The 19,419-nt window shown below is 29.9% G+C and overlaps 3 protein-coding genes and 1 long non-coding RNA gene across 4 annotated transcripts in view; 2 read left to right on the top strand and 2 right to left on the bottom strand.

The window, feature by feature from the left end:
• Nucleotides 1-9,214, bottom strand: part of LOC108000440 (uncharacterized) — a 50,511-nt gene extending 41,297 nt beyond the window's left edge. The window contains exons 1-2 of the mRNA XM_017060752.3: nucleotides 8,405-9,214; nucleotides 4,263-6,189 (exon numbers count right to left, since the gene is read on the bottom strand). Coding sequence (XP_016916241.1) covers nucleotides 4,263-5,684 — 1,422 coding nt within the window. The 5' untranslated portion in view covers nucleotides 5,685-6,189; nucleotides 8,405-9,214. The remainder of the gene's footprint in view (nucleotides 1-4,262; nucleotides 6,190-8,404) is intronic.
• A 924-nt stretch (nucleotides 9,215-10,138) lies between these two features.
• LOC108000262 (guanine nucleotide-binding protein-like 3 homolog) lies at nucleotides 10,139-12,717 on the top strand. Its single transcript, XM_017060491.3, has 8 exons — nucleotides 10,139-10,295; nucleotides 10,472-10,576; nucleotides 10,646-11,013; nucleotides 11,079-11,466; nucleotides 11,553-11,904; nucleotides 11,987-12,206; nucleotides 12,297-12,468; nucleotides 12,552-12,717. The coding sequence occupies exons 1-8, from the start codon at nucleotides 10,277-10,279 to the stop codon at nucleotides 12,644-12,646; spliced, it is 1,719 nt and encodes a 572-aa protein (XP_016915980.1). The 5' UTR covers nucleotides 10,139-10,276; the 3' UTR covers nucleotides 12,647-12,717.
• Nucleotides 12,718-13,466: 749 nt separating this feature from the next.
• On the top strand, nucleotides 13,467-18,614 carry LOC108000426 (uncharacterized). Its single transcript, XM_017060737.3, has 4 exons — nucleotides 13,467-13,671; nucleotides 15,033-15,214; nucleotides 15,291-15,451; nucleotides 16,733-18,614. Exons 1-4 carry the CDS (start codon nucleotides 13,467-13,469, stop codon nucleotides 16,932-16,934), a joined length of 750 nt encoding a protein of 249 aa, XP_016916226.1. The 3' UTR covers nucleotides 16,935-18,614.
• On the bottom strand, nucleotides 13,564-16,733 carry LOC133667471 (uncharacterized). The gene is made up of 2 exons (XR_009833021.1): nucleotides 15,747-16,733; nucleotides 13,564-13,728 (listed from the first exon to the last, which is right to left on the bottom strand). It is a non-coding gene; the product is annotated as an uncharacterized LOC133667471 (long non-coding RNA).
• Nucleotides 18,615-19,419: the final 805 nt, after the last annotated feature.

Raw genomic sequence — 19,419 nt, 5'->3', positions numbered from 1 at the left:
CAGAAATCTTATTACGCTCACGAATTTTACGATTTAAATAAGATATCGCTTTATAGAGTAATCTTTAAATTTACAAATATAACAAACTTAACGCCAAGATTTTCCACGAATTTTCCACATTAACTGTTACACAACAATTCTTAAACATAAAGAACAACTTCCAAGATTTGAATATCGAGCAAACTGCAAAAAAAAACTTCTGCGTCATTCCCCTGGCTGACGTTAAAAGGACTCTAAACGATCTAAACGTTCAAACAGCGCGTAAAAAATTCCATAACACGAATAAATAATAATCTGTCACGAAGCAGCTTAACGTTTACACACACAGAATACCGAAAGGATGCTCTAGGTGCATAAAAAGTCGATGGGACGTAACCAACCTTGACCAATCGAGATAGAGACCGATTTTTCATGAAATCGCGGATAACGAATTCCTTTGGAAGAAGAAAGATCGTGATTCATGCAAATGTGGCTATACGTATCGTTATGTCACATCGTTATGAACATTTTGTTCGTGCGAATGTAAATTGAACATTTTGTATTGGGCTTTGCTGGTAAGGTGGCACTTGGAAAAATATATGTAGTCTAACGAGATAAGCCAACTCACACAACGTCCAGCCGAGTCACACGTATTCTTATAATTGGCTGAACTATTAACTACCACCAATATACGTAAATGTGTGTTACATTTGGAAGACCGGCCATATCTTCAAAGTGCCAACTTACCAGCAAGATATAGAACATATTTCAATCTTTGTGAAAAATGTGTGAATAAGTTGTTGATGTGATTTAAAAATATCAATAGTTGTTTGATTTATGAAATTTGTAAATGTTTACAAATAAGATATTAATATATTTGTCGATTTTAATCGTCAAAATAAACAGAAAAATATTGGTTGAGGCCTTATTGAGGTTACAGGTATTTTAAGTTGGTATTAGATAAAATAGGAGGATGGGGATAGAGTGAGACAGCTTTATCTCCGTCATACCATCCTCTTATTCTCTTTCCGTCTTTCTTCATCTAATGCAAATTTCAATTTATAATAAATAAAATATATCATAATGGACATTTTCGTGTATCAATTTTTTTTTAGCTTTTTAAAATCAATTTTTCAAAGATATCCCATGAATATATTAATAATATAATATATATCCATAATATAAATAATAACATTTAAAAAAATTGTTTATAACTTTGAAAATTTTATTAAAATCCATGTTTACTAAATCTTTTTTCAACATTTATCGACTATTATTAAAAATTCACAAACTCTTTTTCTCTCTCCAATCAATTTCTTATTGTTATTCTATCTTATCTAATAGTGCACAGCCATCATTATTATATAGATATCTTACGTAATGTAATATTCATTTTATTTATACAAAAGAATATTTCTCCATTGTAGCAAACGATTTATCAATTATTATTATCAATTATTATCACGTTCTACGAAATTAATTAGAAGTTAATTGCATTAACTTGGAAATCCTCGTCTCTATTTCTTTAATTCTAAATCAAATTAAATTCAATGATCTTAACTGATTGATCGATAAATAAAAATATATGGAAAAAATACGACACGGCACTTAGTTAAATTGGCTTCGGCATTGATTATTGGTTGTACCATATACGGAGAAGCTTTCTATATGGTTAAATGCCATTTTCTCCGACTGGGAACCGTTATCTCAATGACAATTTATCCTCCCGTTTACGATGGTATTATTATTAATTTACCGTGCAGCAGATTCTCAAGTATTTTCTATGTAGGAAAAAAAAAAAAACGAAAAGGAACTCGAGTAACAATCAAATTTTAAATAAAAATTTTAAATAAAATGATAAAACCCATGATTAGTGAATAATTATTTTATTATATTATTACGATATTTATCTTAGTAAAAATTAGGATTCGTAGGCAAAAGTTGAAAAATAATTATAAAATATCGGCTTGAATTTTACATTACAAAAATATGAAATTTGACTTTTTAGAGGACAGATCAATATAGAGGACGGTTCAATCATTTTATTTAAAAATTAAATTCCATTTTAAATAGAAAACTAAAAATATAATTCTAAAAGTCAACACTTCGCGGCGAGAATTTAAATGAAAATTGAAATCACTAGGGGTCACTAGCGCTGCAAGTTTACTTTCGTCGAAGAAAAGGTGAAGCGTGATAATCGATTTGTACACGAAACCGAGATAAATAAAATTCACCTTGAAAATTACGGAGAAAAAATTTTTAATGGAGGGGGGGGATAAAAAAAAAGTCGATTCCTAGCAACTGATGCTCGAATAAAAATCAAAATTACTAGAGTTGTTAGCTGATTTCGACGAAAAGAAGGTCAATCGATTAGAAAATCGAAGATTTGTATAAAAAGGAAACCAATATAAATTGAAATTCACTTATCAATCATAGAAATTACCGAGAGGAAATTAATTGCACACGTATTAACAACGAATAATCACACGATTAAGAATGGTATTAATACGAGTAAGCCTTAGAATTATTGAATGCATTCATCGATATTTAATCATCGTCGAAGTGAATCAACTGGATAACATTATTTCCAATTAATAAATGTTTACACTCGATGCATAATATATATATATATATATGTAAAAAAAAAAAAAATAATAATAGAGAAAAAAAATGAAAAGTTATATTTAGTATTCTAATTGCAAATTCCTCCGCCGAATCGAGAAGTTTCTAACAAATACAACGTGTAACGTTCGTGATAGTAATTTCATTACGAAACATAGCCGCGAATCAAAAGTGTTTCGAACGATTAATTTAAAATAAACTTTGGGATTATATTGCTTTTCTCGATTTCATTAAGAATAATCGAATTTTATAAAAATATTAAATATTTACAATTTGATATAAAACTTATCTAATCTATCGTGTGCATTATATTTGTTATCTTTTGAGTATTAGATATTTCATTACTATAAAAAAGAATATTTAATTAAATTCTGAATATATCTTTCTTTCTTCGGTTTCTTTAAAGGATTTTTAATGAATAGAATTTTTCAATGTATAAATAATAATTTTTCAATTAATATCCACATTAATATTGAACAATAGTATTGTTAAGAAACAAGTAAAAATCAAATAAGATAAAATTTAATGAGGTTAAATTAATGATTTTGTCACAGTATTCAAAATTTATTATGTATATTATGTAAATATTGTTTAAATATGGAAGAAGATAATAACAGTAAAAAAGATATAAACAGAGTTTTTTTATTTTTGATGCTAAATAGCAGTAAAATATAATATTTTCTCAAAAAGAATGATTAAAACGCTTATTATCTTCAATAAAAAATAAAAAAAGCAGTAACTGCATTATAAAATATTCTTAAAAAAGATTTAGAAAGATAGATAAGAAGATCACATAATGATGATATTTGTTTCACACTGGCAAAAATTAAAACATGTGAAAGAATCTTAACCTGATATTTTATCGAGAAAATATAGTGTACCAAACACAAATGTATTCGTTTAAAAAATCTTCAAGTATTAAAATTTTATTAAGAACAAATCAAATATGATGTAAATGGTTACTACTATTTTTCATAATTAAATAATATGGAACGTAATAAAAATGAAAGATCCATAAAAAAGAATTATATAATGTAATAATACCAATTTAAAATCTGTACCATTTTCGTAACAAATAATGCTCTAGATATTAACCCTTTGCGGTTCTACGTTCAGCATGACTGAACATATTATTCTATTATAGTAAGTCCAATCTGCCTGGACAACGGTTTTATTTCGGTGAATTTTATGTTTAAACCATATAGATTATACGTTCCGTTATTCGCGATACAACAGAGGATGATTTATCATGAAAAACCAAGTCATTTTTCATGAAAAAAAGGAAAAAAAATTCTTTTCATTTGAAACTTTATTTCCAAGCAAAACAAACGAAAGTAAAATTGATTAATTCTCAATTAAATACGAATACAAATACTACATATAAAAGGTAATTCTACTAAGTAAACCAAGTAAAAGATATGGAAGAATTTTCTCACTTAATCGACAAATATTATTCGTACCCAATCAAGAATTAACCAATCTTCGATTTTTCTTTTCTTATGAGAAATCACTTTCTACCCAATCATATCAAAACCCTCTGTATATTCGCATTATCACATTATCACAACTGTAATATAAACGTCATCGTTCATTTATACCGAATAATTGAAAACCTCGAAGAACTAATAAGAACTAAAAACGAAAAAAAAATGGAATCCTACCTTGAAGACCTCCGAGAAGAAGCCAGCGCCGATCTTCTCCATATAAAAATCGTCCAATCGGTTCAACGAGGCGACCGCGTGCCTCAACGCCTGACAGGAAGCGCCCGTCCTCCTCTTCGTGCTCGTATCCTGATGCGCATCACCGGGGCACACGTTCAGGTTGCAAATATTGCTCTCCATTTCGGTGGGCCGCCACGGGTCACGGCACTTCTCCCTGTAATTCCTCGGCGAGGACAGCTGCAGCTCCGTAGGAAGATCCTGGGGCAGACAGGAAACGCAGCTCTGCTGCAACGCGTCACCGTTAGACTTCATCCAATCCTTGGCAGGTGTCGAGGTGGCAAAATCTCCCCTGCAGTTTCTTTGCTCGCAGGTGGCGGAAGTTGCCGAGACGACCATGTCCACGATGTCCACGTTCTCACTCGCGTGGTACTTGGACTTCTGGCAGGGCTCGTCGGTCGACTGGATCACAGAAATGGCGGTGTAGTCCATCGACGAGTTGGCAGCCTCGTCGTTGGAATCGGAGGGCCGATGGCCCGCATCGGAAGACCTGCTGCCAGACTTGGCCCCTCCTGCAACTTGGCCGACCTGCCTCTGAGAAACAGACTTTCCAGGCAAATGCTGCTCCTTACCGGTGAGAAACTCGCGGTTCAGACCACCGTGTTTCTTCACCAGCTTCGAGGAATCCCTCGGGCTACCCACACTGCTGTCCACGTTCAGATTGCCCAGGCTGGTGGAACACAGTACCCTTTGCGACTTCGAGGCCGGCGCGCAGTTGTTGGATTTCGCCAAGTTGACGCAATTCGAGTTCGACGAGCACTTGTGGCTGGCCAGGCTCTTCAGCCTCCCGTGGCCTGCCTCCTTCGAGTATTTGGAGCAGTTCTTGGCGACCGAGCAGCCGGTCGCCTCGGCTCTGCTCACCTCGGATTGGGAAGAAAAGTTGGACTTGTCGTCCACGGCGAGGTGGCACTCGGACGACGCGCACATCTCCCTGCATCTCCTCACTTTCGGTTTATCCTCGGTCGAGGATGGCTCGTTGGCGGCCTCCTTGGGCCACCAGCATTTCGACCTGTCCTCGGGACACTCGTTCGAGGAACACGATCCTTCCTTCGCCCTCTTCGGCTTCGACTTGTCGTCCGTGATGCACGGTGGCTCCGACATCGCGGACGCGTTGCAACTCTCCTTGGATCTCCACAGCTTCTGTTTATCCTCGATCCCCGTGGAAGGCGCCTCCGAGACCACCGCGGGCACGTTTTCCTTGGGCCTCCAAGGCTTCGACTTCTCGTCGCTGAGGATGGGTGGGGCCTCGTCCACCGAGAAACAAGGCAGGCAAGTGGTGGCCGTCGGCCTGGCGCACGATTTCGACGTTCCATCGTTCGCCGTAGGTGGCCCTGGTGTGTTCGAGGGTGGCACCTTGCCGAACATTTTCGCCGTTATTGCGGGAAGATTGAGCAGCTTGAATCGGGACGGAAGGTCGCCGCCTCTGCGCGCCGCATTACACGGATTGGTATCAGTCTTGTGGCTGGCCTCTCAGTGTCGCGCGCCCGAATACTGTTGCATTCAAAGGAGCGTGGCCACTCGACGAGGAAGACACTCGAGGCGACGAGCTGCGTCCTCGGGGCGGTGGCCCGGCATCTCAGGGATGATCAGGTTCAGGGAGTTCGATCACAAGCGCGCGAGTGTGCGAGGGATCACATTTAAGAATTTTAATTTGTTCGGCTATTGTTCGTATACGCGGAGTCTCTGTTTCTGGCAGTGGGTGGGTCACGCGTCGAACGTGTCGCTAGGACATGGCCCTAGCACGGGACGCAGTGCGACAAGGCGTCGATGAACTCGGGGAGCACGTGGAACATCCGCAGCGACGGAAGTTGGCACATCTCTCTTCTCCTCTTCGAGCGTTCTCGAAATACGGAAGGAGACTTCAGCTTTTCTGGAAAAGATACGCGCATGTTACAAAAATGATGGAACTTTTGGAAATTTTTCGCTTTTAATTGCTGTTGCGAGATCCGTTGCGCATGACACGAACTTGATTATCTGAATTTTCCTTTCTTATTATCGTCGAAATGCTATCATTCCACTTTTTATGATATTATTAAAAATGTGAAATCTATCTTTCATACAAAATAAATAAAAAATTAGAAAATTATTTATTTATTTGTAACTTTCAAAATTGTTTCTAAATTTTTAATATTTAATATCATGTATTTTAGAGAAAACGAATTGTAAAATCTTTTCATATTAACGTTAAAATCATAATTTCTCGTATAAACAGCTTGATCGCGTAAATTTTGTGTATTATTTGTTCTGACAAATTTATATAAATGGAATTTTAATACATGTATTCTAAGATGTTTCACAAATTTGCTCTTAATAACATACAAATGTGTTTTTTCTAAGTAAAATATCCTTTAAGAAAAAAATTTTAGAAAAAAAGTGTTTTTATAAATATTGTTTGTGTAAAAGAAATATTAAGCAATTATTTTGTCCAAAAATTATTGATATGTAACTTAAACCTGTTATATAAAAGACAAGAGACCTGTAAAGTGATACTTTACTTTCATATGCTAAGTTTTATAAATTTCTATTCCGCCATATTTATATAAAAATCTATATACGACATTCTTAATCTCAAAATTTCGCCGTAGCGTTAAATTTTCTTGATTCAAATACAGATAAATAAAATCAAAATACGATGAAACGATAGCCAAGTATTAAATCGTTCACTGAGTTTTATAGGTCGCTTATAAGTAATGATACACTACGCTGAATTTATATTATAATATTTCTCAAAAGTTAGTCAGTTATAACAAAACAATAAATTTTGTAATATATCAATGTTCGATGATGTGCTGTTAAAATTATCATTTATTTAAGATAACAAAAAGTAGCAAAAAAAATCATATGAAAATAAGTAAAATCCAATTCCTGTTAAAATAGGAATAAATCAATCAATTGATGCATAGATGTTATTTAAATTAAAAGAAAATTAAAACGAAATTATTTTAATAAATACTATAAAATAAAAAATCCGCAAATTATAATGAATCTGATATTTATTGATTAAACGCTCAAAGTTTTAATTACAAAAAATTTAAATCACAATAAAAGGAAATAATGAAGAGCGATTTATTGAATTAACCTTTCTGATATTGCAACGATGCATCATATAGAATTAAAATCAAAAAGAATTCTTCGCATTAGATAGAGTAGGCGAGCATATAAATAGGAAAATTATTTCTAAATAATTCTTTTAACTGATTCAATTAATTCATGAAAAGTTTCATTTCTATTCTTTTATATAATACAGGATTAAAATATATCATATATATCCATCAAATTACGATTATTCTTACATCTTTTATAGAGATATAAATTAAAGACTTTCTCTATTTATATATTCTCAGTGTATATACTTCCGTATAGAGTTAATGTAGCATGATGGTTTCATGAATATTTAGTAAAATTGTTGAAATCTCTTTTTATTGAAATATCTTTTTAGCAATATACAAAAAGGTTTGTTAAAAGAATAGACAAGAGAAATAGTGAAAATTTTGGCGGTATGCATGCGGCGTTCCATTCTAATGTATATGCCAAGTTCTCAAGACCTGGGAATGCGGACAGATTTGTTAAATAACGCGGATATATGTATGCAGGTTGGCCGAGTATACGCAGTGATACATTAGACAGCGCGCACGGCAATTTGATTTACAAAGCAGCGCTACTTCTTATTCCACCAGTTGCGGCAGATGACTGTTTTCACACGCGAGAATCGCAATTTATGATAAAAGTACCAAGCGCAATTACGAGAGACTTATTATGTTTAATTGGTAGAATGTTGTCGCGGACTGATGCGTTTTTAGACAGCGGAAAGTCTTTTCTGCTGTCAAGATCAAATATTTTGTTCCAATTTTGAAAAATTTTATCATTTAAATTTTAAAAAAATCTCTGTTGTAAACTTCCGTTGAAATAATATTTAAATAAGGAATAAAAAAGACTCGACACTCTATTTAAATAAAAGATTCTCTTGCATTTTCGTTACATCTTTAGCACTTGATATACAGAAATATAAATTATTTGCAAAAAAATAAAAAATTCGATGCATCGTGTTTTGAAAGCATAGGAAAATAATAATGGAAATAATATACCTGCAAAACTGAGATTGATGTATCCAGTGATTTCCTTTTTATGCTCTATGAAGATATTACGTTCTTCGTGTCAAAAATTCTGGGACAAGTCCTTGGAGAATACACGAGAACACATAAACGAAAACCGGGAAAAGCGCGCTCAGTGTTGCTGTCAGTGACAACACACTCGAGATAATACATTCGATCGCGAAAGTGGCGTGAAACTCACTGGGTCTGTTGGCAACGTGACGTTAAGTTGATTTTAGAAGACCTTGAACCACGTGAGGGAATTCGAGCTCGCAGAAGAACAAGACGTCAAATACTGTCGGCAAACACGGACGAGACGGGAGGCATGACCGAACGGCATCCGCACGCTGTCACTTTTGTTTACTGTCCGAAGGCGAACGTCGGTTCGAGGGAATCGTGCGACCCCGACACGACTCGACGTTGATCGATGATGTTCGATTGCATATCGTGCGATCTCGATCTGCGATTCTTCCTGTTACTAGCACGATTTTTTTAATCTACCACTCTGAACGATCGGTGGGTCGAGTAAACAGTGGGACACCACGCACATCCGATTTGAATTTTTTCGATAGACCGTCCACCCTGAAGTCACAATTATACACCACCATACGCACTATGCACGAGCGAACACCACACCTCTTGTTACGTGGATTGCTGTACACTGGATTTTCGTGAACGATAATGTTGTGCAAATTTTTCTTCGCGAGATTCTGAAAGAGACCGATTCACCGACAACGCCAGACGGCGGCCATTACAGAAATGAACTGCTCCGCCGCACGCCGTCTATCGGCGATAGCCGACGTTACCCCCACTACCTTTCTACTAATGAATCGAATGTAAAGACGGCACGCGTCTTTCGAATGTGCGCATTCTAAACGCGGAATTTTTTATTCTCATCGTTCTATACTTAAATTCGAACAAAACACGCAAGGTGTGGAATGAATATTAAGCAAAAAAGATTCATCGTATAGAATCAAAGACATGAATCTTTCTATTCTTTAACTAAACAATAGAAAGACTTTTATTTTAAGTTCTTTGAAAAAAAAAGTATTTTCTATTATCTTTTTAAAAAAAGAATTCTTAGAAACATTTCTTACTTATCGCCTGAATATAACATTTTATTTAATTTCACACAAGAATAATATTTTTTATTATGAGAGAACGATATTACCATGAAAATAAGAATAGAGAAATTGTATCACTTGTTCAATGAAAATTCTATGAAACAACGATTTCACTGCACGAAATAATTTATGAGAATTTCCATTCCAACTTTACCGCCACGATCTCTTCTCTATGATGCCGAACAACTAGTTTTTGCGAAGCAGAATGAAAGTGTGAGAATTCTCATATGCATACAAATACACCTTTCACTGTCTTTCAACAATTTTCGGTTTCTCACATAACTACTTAAATTTCTCATTTTATTGTCAACGACGCAGCACAAATAACTTGACACATAATTTCATGGATTTTATCTGATCAAATTATTATCAATTGTCATTCTAATTTTTGAATTTTTTTCCTGTTTATTTTTCTTAAAATCAAATAATGAATTTTGTGAATTTATTTATGATTTCTTAATAAATTAGCAATATTAAAAAATAATTGTATACATATAAATTAAAATTAACGTCAGAATTTTCAAAAAACGAATCAAATACAAATGAATGTTTGCATGCAGTGCATGCAAATATTCAATATGTATTGTATATTCTTATGTTTACCGGCCTGATTCTTTCCTAACCTATTTTAACCTAACCTTTTAGTTACTAGTTACACGTGACGTATTGAAATATATTTTGGTGTTTTAATTTATTGTTATTATATATGAATATTGAAAATTAATATAAAAAATTTAAGAAAATGGCGAAATTTTGTTTAAGTAAGTTAAATTATTATTAATCCAATTAATACAATTTATAACGTACATTGAAAGTTTTGTTTATCCTAAATTTTTTTAAAAAATATTTTTTTTAAAAAATATAACTTTTCTATAATTATTCTTATAGTTTTATTTATTATATTTATTTTATTTGTTGTTTATGTTATTTATTATAGAGAAACCGAGCAAACGAATGCCAGCTCGAAAAAGGTATAAAATTGAGAAAAAAGTTCGAGAACACAATAGGAAGTTAAGAAAAGAAGCAAAGAAACGTCCTAAAAGTAAATATTATAAGTGTATATTTGAATTATTATGATTATAGATGTTAATGATTTTGTGTTGTTTTATAGACAAACCAAAAATAATTGAAGTTCCAAATCAATGTCCTTTTAAAGAAGATATTCTTAAAGAAGTAGAAGCTATGAGAAAACAACACGAAGAAGAGAAACAAAAGCAACGTGAAGCTGCACGTCAAAAAAAGCAAGAAGAACTTGCTAAAACAGGTCTGCAAGGATTAGTTTCAGCTGCAGAGAATAAACAACAGCAACATCAACAGATGGAAATAGATACACCACATGAAAAAATAAAAGATGCTTTAACTAAAGAGGAAAATTCATTAAAAGCATATTACAAAGAATTCAAAAAAGTTTTAGATGCAGCTGACGTTATTCTTGAAGTTGTTGATGCTAGAGATCCTTTAGGAACTAGATGTAAACAGGTATATTAAATATATTATAAATATAAGATATATTATAAATATAAGGTAACTTATATAAATTGTAGGTTGAAGAAGCTGTACAATCTGCAAAAGGAAATAAAAGATTGGTAATAGTTTTAAATAAAGCAGATTTAGTACCCAGAGAAAATTTAGATCAATGGTTAAAGTACTTGCGTAGTAGTTTACCAGCCGTAGCATTTAAAGCTTCCACTCAAGATCAAGCTAAGAGATTGGGTAGAAGAAAATTAGGAAAAAAAACTGAAAAGATGATACAAAGTGGAACCTGTTTTGGTGCTGAATTATTGTTGTCGCTGTTAGCAAATTATTGTAGAAATGTTGGTAATGTTAAAACTAGCATTAGAGTTGGAATTGTTGGACTTCCAAATGTTGGCAAATCAAGCGTTATTAATTCTTTAAAACGTAGTAGAGCATGTAATGTGGGCAGTACTCCAGGTATTTAGATTATAAGATTATAAGATTTATTTTATGATGTTCGTTTATACGTTTTTTTTTATAATTTTTTATTCTTTTATTTTAAGGAGTAACAAAAACTATGCAAGCAGTGCAATTAGACTCTAAAATAAAATTATTAGATTCTCCAGGTATAGTTTTTGCTAATCCTGGAGATAATTCAGATGAATCTTCAGTAGCTTTAAAAAATGCAGTAAAAATTCAATCCCTAAAAGATCCATACACACCTGCAACTGCTATTTTGAAAAGAGTTTCTAAACCGCAAATAATGGAAATGTATAATATAACAGAATATTCAACACCTGATGAATTTTTTGCTTTAAAAGCTACCAGAATGGGAAAATTCAGAAAAGGTGGAATACCTGATACAATAGCAGCAGCTCGCAGTATTTTGGAAGATTGGAACTCTGGAAAAATTAGGTATAAAAATTAGATATAAAACATTGTATTTTATAGATTATCAAATATAATAACTTAATAAATATAATAACTATTTTCTTAGATATTATACTGTTCCTCCAGAACAACCGGAATGTCACGTATCTGCAGAAATAGTTAGCCAAATTAGTAAAGAATTCGATATTGAAAGTTTTGCTGCACAAGAAAAAATGATGCTTGATAATTTCGAAGAATCTTCAAAGAAACAGACCATTGATTCGTTATTAATTGAAAGTTCTGGACCAGTTCTATCTGCTATGGAGGTTGAATTGCAAAAGCAAGCAGTAAGTTAACACATATTATACATATTATACATACGAAATATATATATATTTCCTATTAAGATAATTATATCGTAATAATAATTTTTATAGCAAATTAAAATCCAGAATAAACAGAAAAAACAAATGGAAAAGTCAAAAAAGAAAATGGATGAAACAAAAAAAAAGAAAACAGATCCACTTTTTGAAATTGAAGGTAATCAGAAATTAAATAAAATGAATAAATTGCAATTTAAAAAAGAAAAAAAAGAACGAGCTAGAAGAGGTAAGAACATTATTTTTTTTTCTTAGAAAAAAAAAAATATATTTCTTCAATATATATTTTGCTTTATCGTTTGAATTTTATAGAAAAAGCAGCTACCAAATTGGCGGGTCAACTCGAAGAATTCAACATCTCAGCATCTGATGATTATGATTTTAATACAGATTTTGTAGAGAAATAAATATCGTAAACATGTGTATTTATATGTAAATAATCGGCATGAAACAATAAAAGAGTTTTTTATAGAAACAATTTTTTAATAATCTTTTTATTATTTTAAAATTATAATATATCTGATACAAATATTTCAAAATAATCAAAGAAAAGCTATTAAATTAAGAAATATGCTAAAGCAAAAACTTATTGATACATAAAAAAAGTGTGCAAGAGACCAATTATGGTTTCTAAAGTTGGATATTATTTTTTTTTATTAAATTTTATTTTAATTCTGTTGATTCAACATAATTCATAAAATATAGACAATAAAAGCATTGTGACAAGCAACTATTGTCCATTTCTTCTTCAAACAGAAACTCGTATTTTATAAAACGAAAACTAACGAACTACTAATAATAAAAATATTTTTTGCATTTTAAATATACATTAATATGAATGATTCATGAAAACAATTGCGTTTTAATTAATCGTATATTCCAAATTTATTTTTTCCACGGTGTAATAATACAACATTGCAGCAATAATAAATATCGGATAAAGTTACTTATCTATTCTAACAATACTTATCGTAAGAAAAATTAAATTATATAGAACACATAACAGTTATAAAACTATATAATCAGCGTGCATGATAACTCAAAACTACCGCAGTTATGCAATTCATAAGTCATTCGGCTATGAGTCTTCAACAAAGTAACAGTAACTGTGACGAGTGACATTTAATATTTATTAACTCATCAATTTCCATCGCATAATCGGTCTATTTTCCTTCGCAATTTTGTTCACGTATCATCCGTTCATATCGGTTCTGAAAAAAAATAATAATGAGCAAAAAAGAAGGGGAAATTATTTTTCCGTTAAAACCAGCCGGCCCACCGAAAGTGTGGAAAACTATCGAAATCAAAAAGAAAGACACAGATGTTCCGATAAAATTCTCTATTCAAGAGATACCAGAAGACAGATTCGAGGATGTGATTGATCATATGTGTAAATATTTCCTCGCGGACGAGCCCATGTCTAATTCCTTGAGTAAGTCGTTTTTCTTTTTTTTTTTTTCTCTCGTATATTTTTAATTGAAGCACAATTCTGGAACAAAAAATTATACGATAACATGATAAAAATAGATTACGACCACGTTTTTACATGATACTGATATTTCTATATGTGACATAGTAAGTAGTAAGAAAAAGAGTGAAGAGAGTTATAATTTTAATATTTTTATTTGATTATTTAATTCCATAAGGAATTTTTTCTTTAAATTGAAATTTATTTCAAATAATAGAAAACTATGTTTTCGTATGATTGTCATATTTTTGATACGATGAAAAGAAAAGATTTATAATTTTAATATTTTCATTTAATTTTATAAAAATATTTTTCAATGTAACGTTGTCAAAAATAAAGTAGCTCATTCTATTATATTTATAAAATAATTCTTTTATTTATCTTAGCAATATTACAAAATATTACATAATCTGGAATATAGTTATCTATAAACAGATTAAATTTTATGAGCATATGATAAGTCATTCGTTTATGGTAATATTTTATGCATATTTTTTGAAATATATTTATATATTTTGTATGTTTTTAAAAAACAATAGATTAATACGAAATTTCCCGTGAAACTCAAAATAATTGAAATTAATTGAATTAAATTAAAAAAATATATATAATAACGTTGTATGAAATTATTTACAAAATGGTGAAAAGAACTTTTTAAATGATATTGAAATCATAAAACGAAACGACGAGAATCTTGAACAGAGATTTCATAAAAAAATTTCTATTTATGATCATTAATTATTTTTTTTTTCTAGTAGAAGAAGATATAGAAAAAAGTCGAAACATCCAATTTTATTGATATTAAATTCCTTTAAATTTTCTCTCCTTTCCATTGTTTTATTAAAATTTTCTTTAAATGTGAATTCTTCTTTTTTTTCTTTTTTTTTTTAAATCAAAGTTAGAAACTTAGAAATATGAAATGCAAATGACAATAATGCAAATACATTTAATTTTCTTAAATGCAAAATTCTTTAAATTTTCTTTTCCTTTCATACAACATTTCGTTTAATTTTAAAATCTCAATTTCTCTTTTAAAATATATATATATATATATTTTTTAAAAAGTAATTTATAATTAAAATATATAAATTAAAACCATATACATCATAAAGTCTTTTTTCTCTGATTCGTTTCAATTACTTGTTTCCTCAATTATTTTGAACCCTCGTCGATTTGTATTTTAAGTTAATTATCGGATAACGTTGAATTTTCACACTGTGAAAATTATATCATAAAACGTACACGAATATTTATTCGTGTAAACAAATAATATTAGAAGAGAGAAAAGAAAAACAGCAAACATTTAAAAAGCTTGCTACTTTCAGATGGAATAAACGAACCTGAATACGTAGAAACTTTTAGAATTTTTTGGAATAAATTTTTGAAACAAGGTTTATCAGTGGCGGCGTTCACGGAAAACGTGAATGGCGGTAAACCTATAATCGCGGGATGCAACATACTTGGATTGAGTTTCAAAGGGGAGAAATTAGATTATAACGTGATTAAAGTAAGTTTTATAAAAAATTTAGACTTAAGGAAAAGAAAAGAAAATTTTAGAGAAACGTTTGACGTTTATTTTTCAGTCGGAAAATGGGAAGAAAGTAATGAAAATTATTGACGAGTTGAGCAAAAAGGCAAATGTGTATGAGAAATATGGGGTGGATAAATATATGACCGCCTTTGGCCTTTCGGTGAGTCCATCCTACAGAGGAGCCGCTCTAGGCGGTCATCTTCTTGATGCCAGGTACAAAAGTTCAATCATTAATATATTTTTCTATTCTCTTTTCGATATTGTTTTTCACTCAAAGTGTTTCCATTTGTCTTCACTAGCTTGGATAGATAATATTTACATTTAAGATGGAATAGGAAAATTTTATCCTCAATTTTCACACATTGTAAATTTATTGTTGTTTTGAAGATTGATTTATTTTCCTTCAATCAATAATAATGCTCAACTGTTGCATTTTACCCAGAGTTGTACACACTAACCTCTAAAGAGTGGAACTGTGCCAACTGGTAACAATTCTCAGAGCACTTACCTTCTGCTCCTAAAACATTTTATCTGCATACCATGTTTCTGCACACCAAATTTAAATAATTCAAATTTCTTCGTCCAAAGTTATTTGTACATGTTTCATTTTAACCAAATTTAATTCACTGAAAAAAAAAATTATAAAATTAATAAAAATAATCATTTTTATTTGCTATGAATACTAAAAAATATGTTTGATGGAATAAAATGAAAGTTTATTACATGAAATATAGAAAAATAAAGAATATAGAGTACAATCGTATAGGGAAAAAAAAAAGTTTTTTAAGTAAAACAAGTTTGAAAAATTTTCCAGTATAATATTGACTATTTTCCGATAAAATATGAATTAGCAATAAGTATTATGCAATTTCCTGATGATAAAGCAAATGTAACACACACTGATATATGCTATTAGTGACAGTTAATAAAAATGATGAATTCAGCCAATTATAAGAATGCATGTGACTTGATTATATATATTGGTAGGTTTATGTAGCTTGATTTATATTCTATATTCTTTCAACGAATGCCAACTTATCAAGAATTATCAAGAATTATCCTTCCAATGATAAATTTCTTTTATTTAAAAAATTAGTATTTGAGAAAATTAAATTTGAAAAACCAGCCCATTACACGATTTTTAATTTCAATTTTGTTAATAACAAATGATAAAATTTATTCTATATTTTTTGATATTATTTTCACGTGTAGAAACCACGTGCAGAACCATTTATCGACAGTTTACTCTTATCTAATAAAAAATATAATTGTACTTGAAAATTTCCGAGCTGTTTTATTTTATTTCAAAATGAATGGGAAAACTTTATTCTTTCTTTTTTCAATTTATTTTTCCTATAATCTCATAAATTATTCATCATAATTGTGCGTAACATAGAAATAAAAATATAGAAAGAATTTTTTTCTATATTTCATTCCATCTTAATGTAACATATTTACTCCCTTTATGCAAATTTAAATTAAATTTCTTTGCAGAGTGGATATTGGCCGTGAATACAATATTTCAGTAACGTCCACAATGTTCACCTCACCGATTTCTCAGAAACTAGCCGCACGATGTGGATTTGAAACTTTACTTGAGAAAGATTACGTGGATATGGTGGATGAAAAAGGAAATCAAGTGTTACCAGATATCAAAGTGAAATCTTTGAAAGTGATGAGCAAGAAGCTCTTTTAATCGAATCGTATTATAAATCGAATTATAAATATTTAATTTTGTTTATTAATTAGTTTCAAAGATAATATTCTTTGAAAAGTTATTTTAATTTTTTTATTATATATATATATATATATATATATATATTTTTGATAATTTCATTTTTTAAAAATGGTAATCGATGTGAAATATATTTACATATTTCAATGTATGATATTTTACTTAGAATATTTTATCATATTATTTTTTCAAAATTACTTAGATTTATTTGCAAAGAAATAAGAAATAACTTTTAATATTATTTTTAAAAATTTTATTATAAAAAATTATCATGTGATTTATGTAACTTTATTTGAAGTATGATTGCAAAAGAGTAAAAGTTTGTAATCTAATCAACTTTTAACTTGTTGATTTTCTTAATCTTATTTTGATAAACAATTGATAATATTCTCAACAACTGGAAAAACAGACGCTCTTGGAAAGTTAGAAAAAACTAAAAAAATAAAGCATGATAAACCATGTATTTTTGAAATCGTGACAGCCAAAACATATGCAGAAAGAACTTTTGGATCAACCTAAGAAATATTGAAAAGTCGTATACATATCATAATAGTTGCTTATCACTGCGAAAAAGAATACAAATATACAATCTCTGATAGTGCGAATTATGAGAAATGCGAGTAATGAAGTGATACGGGTCTATTTCCTGGCGTAACAAGAGGCACAAGACGAGCAAATTACCTAACAATGGGACAAACGATTTCAATTTGTGTCAATAGGAAATTTTATCTCCACTATTCAACACTTGTCGAGAGTAATAATAGTGCAAAAATTTTAAAAATTTTCTGCTTTTTTTTTGGTAATAAAGAATTCTAAAGAACTTATAAAAAAATAAAAAAATTCATGAAAAGAGAAAAAGAAAAAATTTTTCTCTCCTAAAAAGTAGTTATACACAGAACCGATCGATAAAAAAAACATGCACTGAATTTCTAAACTGAATTCCTAAACAGCGACGTATCAATAAAGTTAATGAAAAATATTTGTTGACTTATGAAACGACGTTGATAAAAAATCTTTTGTTGCTTTGTCTCCTACGTCCAATATGTTGCAACGCGACGTGCTTCGAATTTCGATAATTTCACGATAAGCACTCGATGACTAACTGTTTTACCATCGGTGCATGCTGAAAATATGGGCGAATGCACTTCCGCTTATATCGATAAGTAGCAACAATGCGTGGCATTATACAGATACGTGTGTTACGAAATTCGAATGACAATCATCGTATTTTACCTTCTACGGCAAAATGCATGTCTAAAGCATACTCATTAATAAGATTGCCGTTCGATGTTCGATTAATTATCATTCATTGCTATAATTACATCGAGCAGACAGTTATTTCTCGCTCTCTATTCAGTTTTGTATACATATATGTATATATAGAATGATCAAATAGATATCGATAATTCAGTGAATCTATACATTGGAATAAATAAAGAATATAAAAAATGTAATGGGATGAATATGAATGAAATATATATAATGCATACGTATAATTTTAAAATTTATATGATAATTAATTGAGATAATTCAAAAAAAATTATCGATAGACATTTGATTATTATACATATTAAACAAGTAAAAAAATGAAAATTATATTCAATCGTAACTTTAGTTAATAAAAAAATATTGTGAAAATTATTTCTTTTTTTAATTATTTTTAATATAAATTTTATTGAAATTGATAAAATTGGACAGTCTTTTGTCAATAGATATTATTATACGGTTATTTTATGTAAATTTATGTATAAAATGATAGACCGTCCATCAATTATCTTTTATTCCATTAAATTTTTATTTATGAGATTTTTAATATATAATGTATGTAAAATTTTAATATAGTGTATTCAATGCAAATAAGCAATCTATTATTTAATTTGTGAGAAAGGATACAAAATATATTTGATAATATTCGAACAATATTTTTGAATATGTATGTAAATATATATGAATCATATTAAATAATGTAATATAATAATAAATATATAATATAATTTTTAAATAAATTAATATAATTTTTAAATAATTTTCACATCATATATTATAATATTATTAATTATTAATATTTACATTGTATAATGTTTTAAATAAAAATCTTAAATAAAATTCATTTATTAAGTTTATATATATATATATATATATATATGTATAACATATGCACATATTTATAAAAGCATAATAAAAAAAATATTAATATAATATACAATTATTAATTAAATTATCAAATTAAAAATTATATAATTATTATATTAAATATTATATAAAATATGTATTAATATATTATATAACATAAAATATATACAAGATTTTCATAATACATGTTCATTAAATATTAATATATTCATGAGATATTTTTAGTTGATAGATTCTAAAAATCAAAACAGATATAAAAGTGAGTATAGTGAAAATGTCTGTTAAAATTTGTTTATTAAGTTTATAAATAGAA

The sequence above is a fragment of the Apis cerana genome, linkage group LG16, assembly GCF_029169275.1.
Source record: "Apis cerana isolate GH-2021 linkage group LG16, AcerK_1.0, whole genome shotgun sequence".
NCBI lineage: Eukaryota > Metazoa > Arthropoda > Insecta > Hymenoptera > Apidae > Apis > Apis cerana.
This window is presented reverse-complemented; position numbering and strand designations above follow the sequence as displayed.

Bases quoted from the DNA above. Each gene is read 5' to 3' on its own strand.
- LOC108000262 (XM_017060491.3), top strand. The intron at 10,577-10,645 runs GTAAATATTATA...GTTGTTTTATAG, and splicing joins AGCAAAGAAACGTCCTAAAA to ACAAACCAAAAATAATTGAA. The intron at 11,905-11,986 runs GTATAAAAATTA...CTATTTTCTTAG, and splicing joins TGGAACTCTGGAAAAATTAG to ATATTATACTGTTCCTCCAG.
- LOC108000426 (XM_017060737.3), top strand. From the start codon at position 13,467: ATGAGCAAAAAAGAAGGGGAAATTATTTTTCCGTTAAAACCAGCCGGC. The intron at 13,672-15,032 runs GTAAGTCGTTTT...TGCTACTTTCAG, and splicing joins GCCCATGTCTAATTCCTTGA to ATGGAATAAACGAACCTGAA. The intron at 15,215-15,290 runs GTAAGTTTTATA...TTTATTTTTCAG, and splicing joins TAGATTATAACGTGATTAAA to TCGGAAAATGGGAAGAAAGT.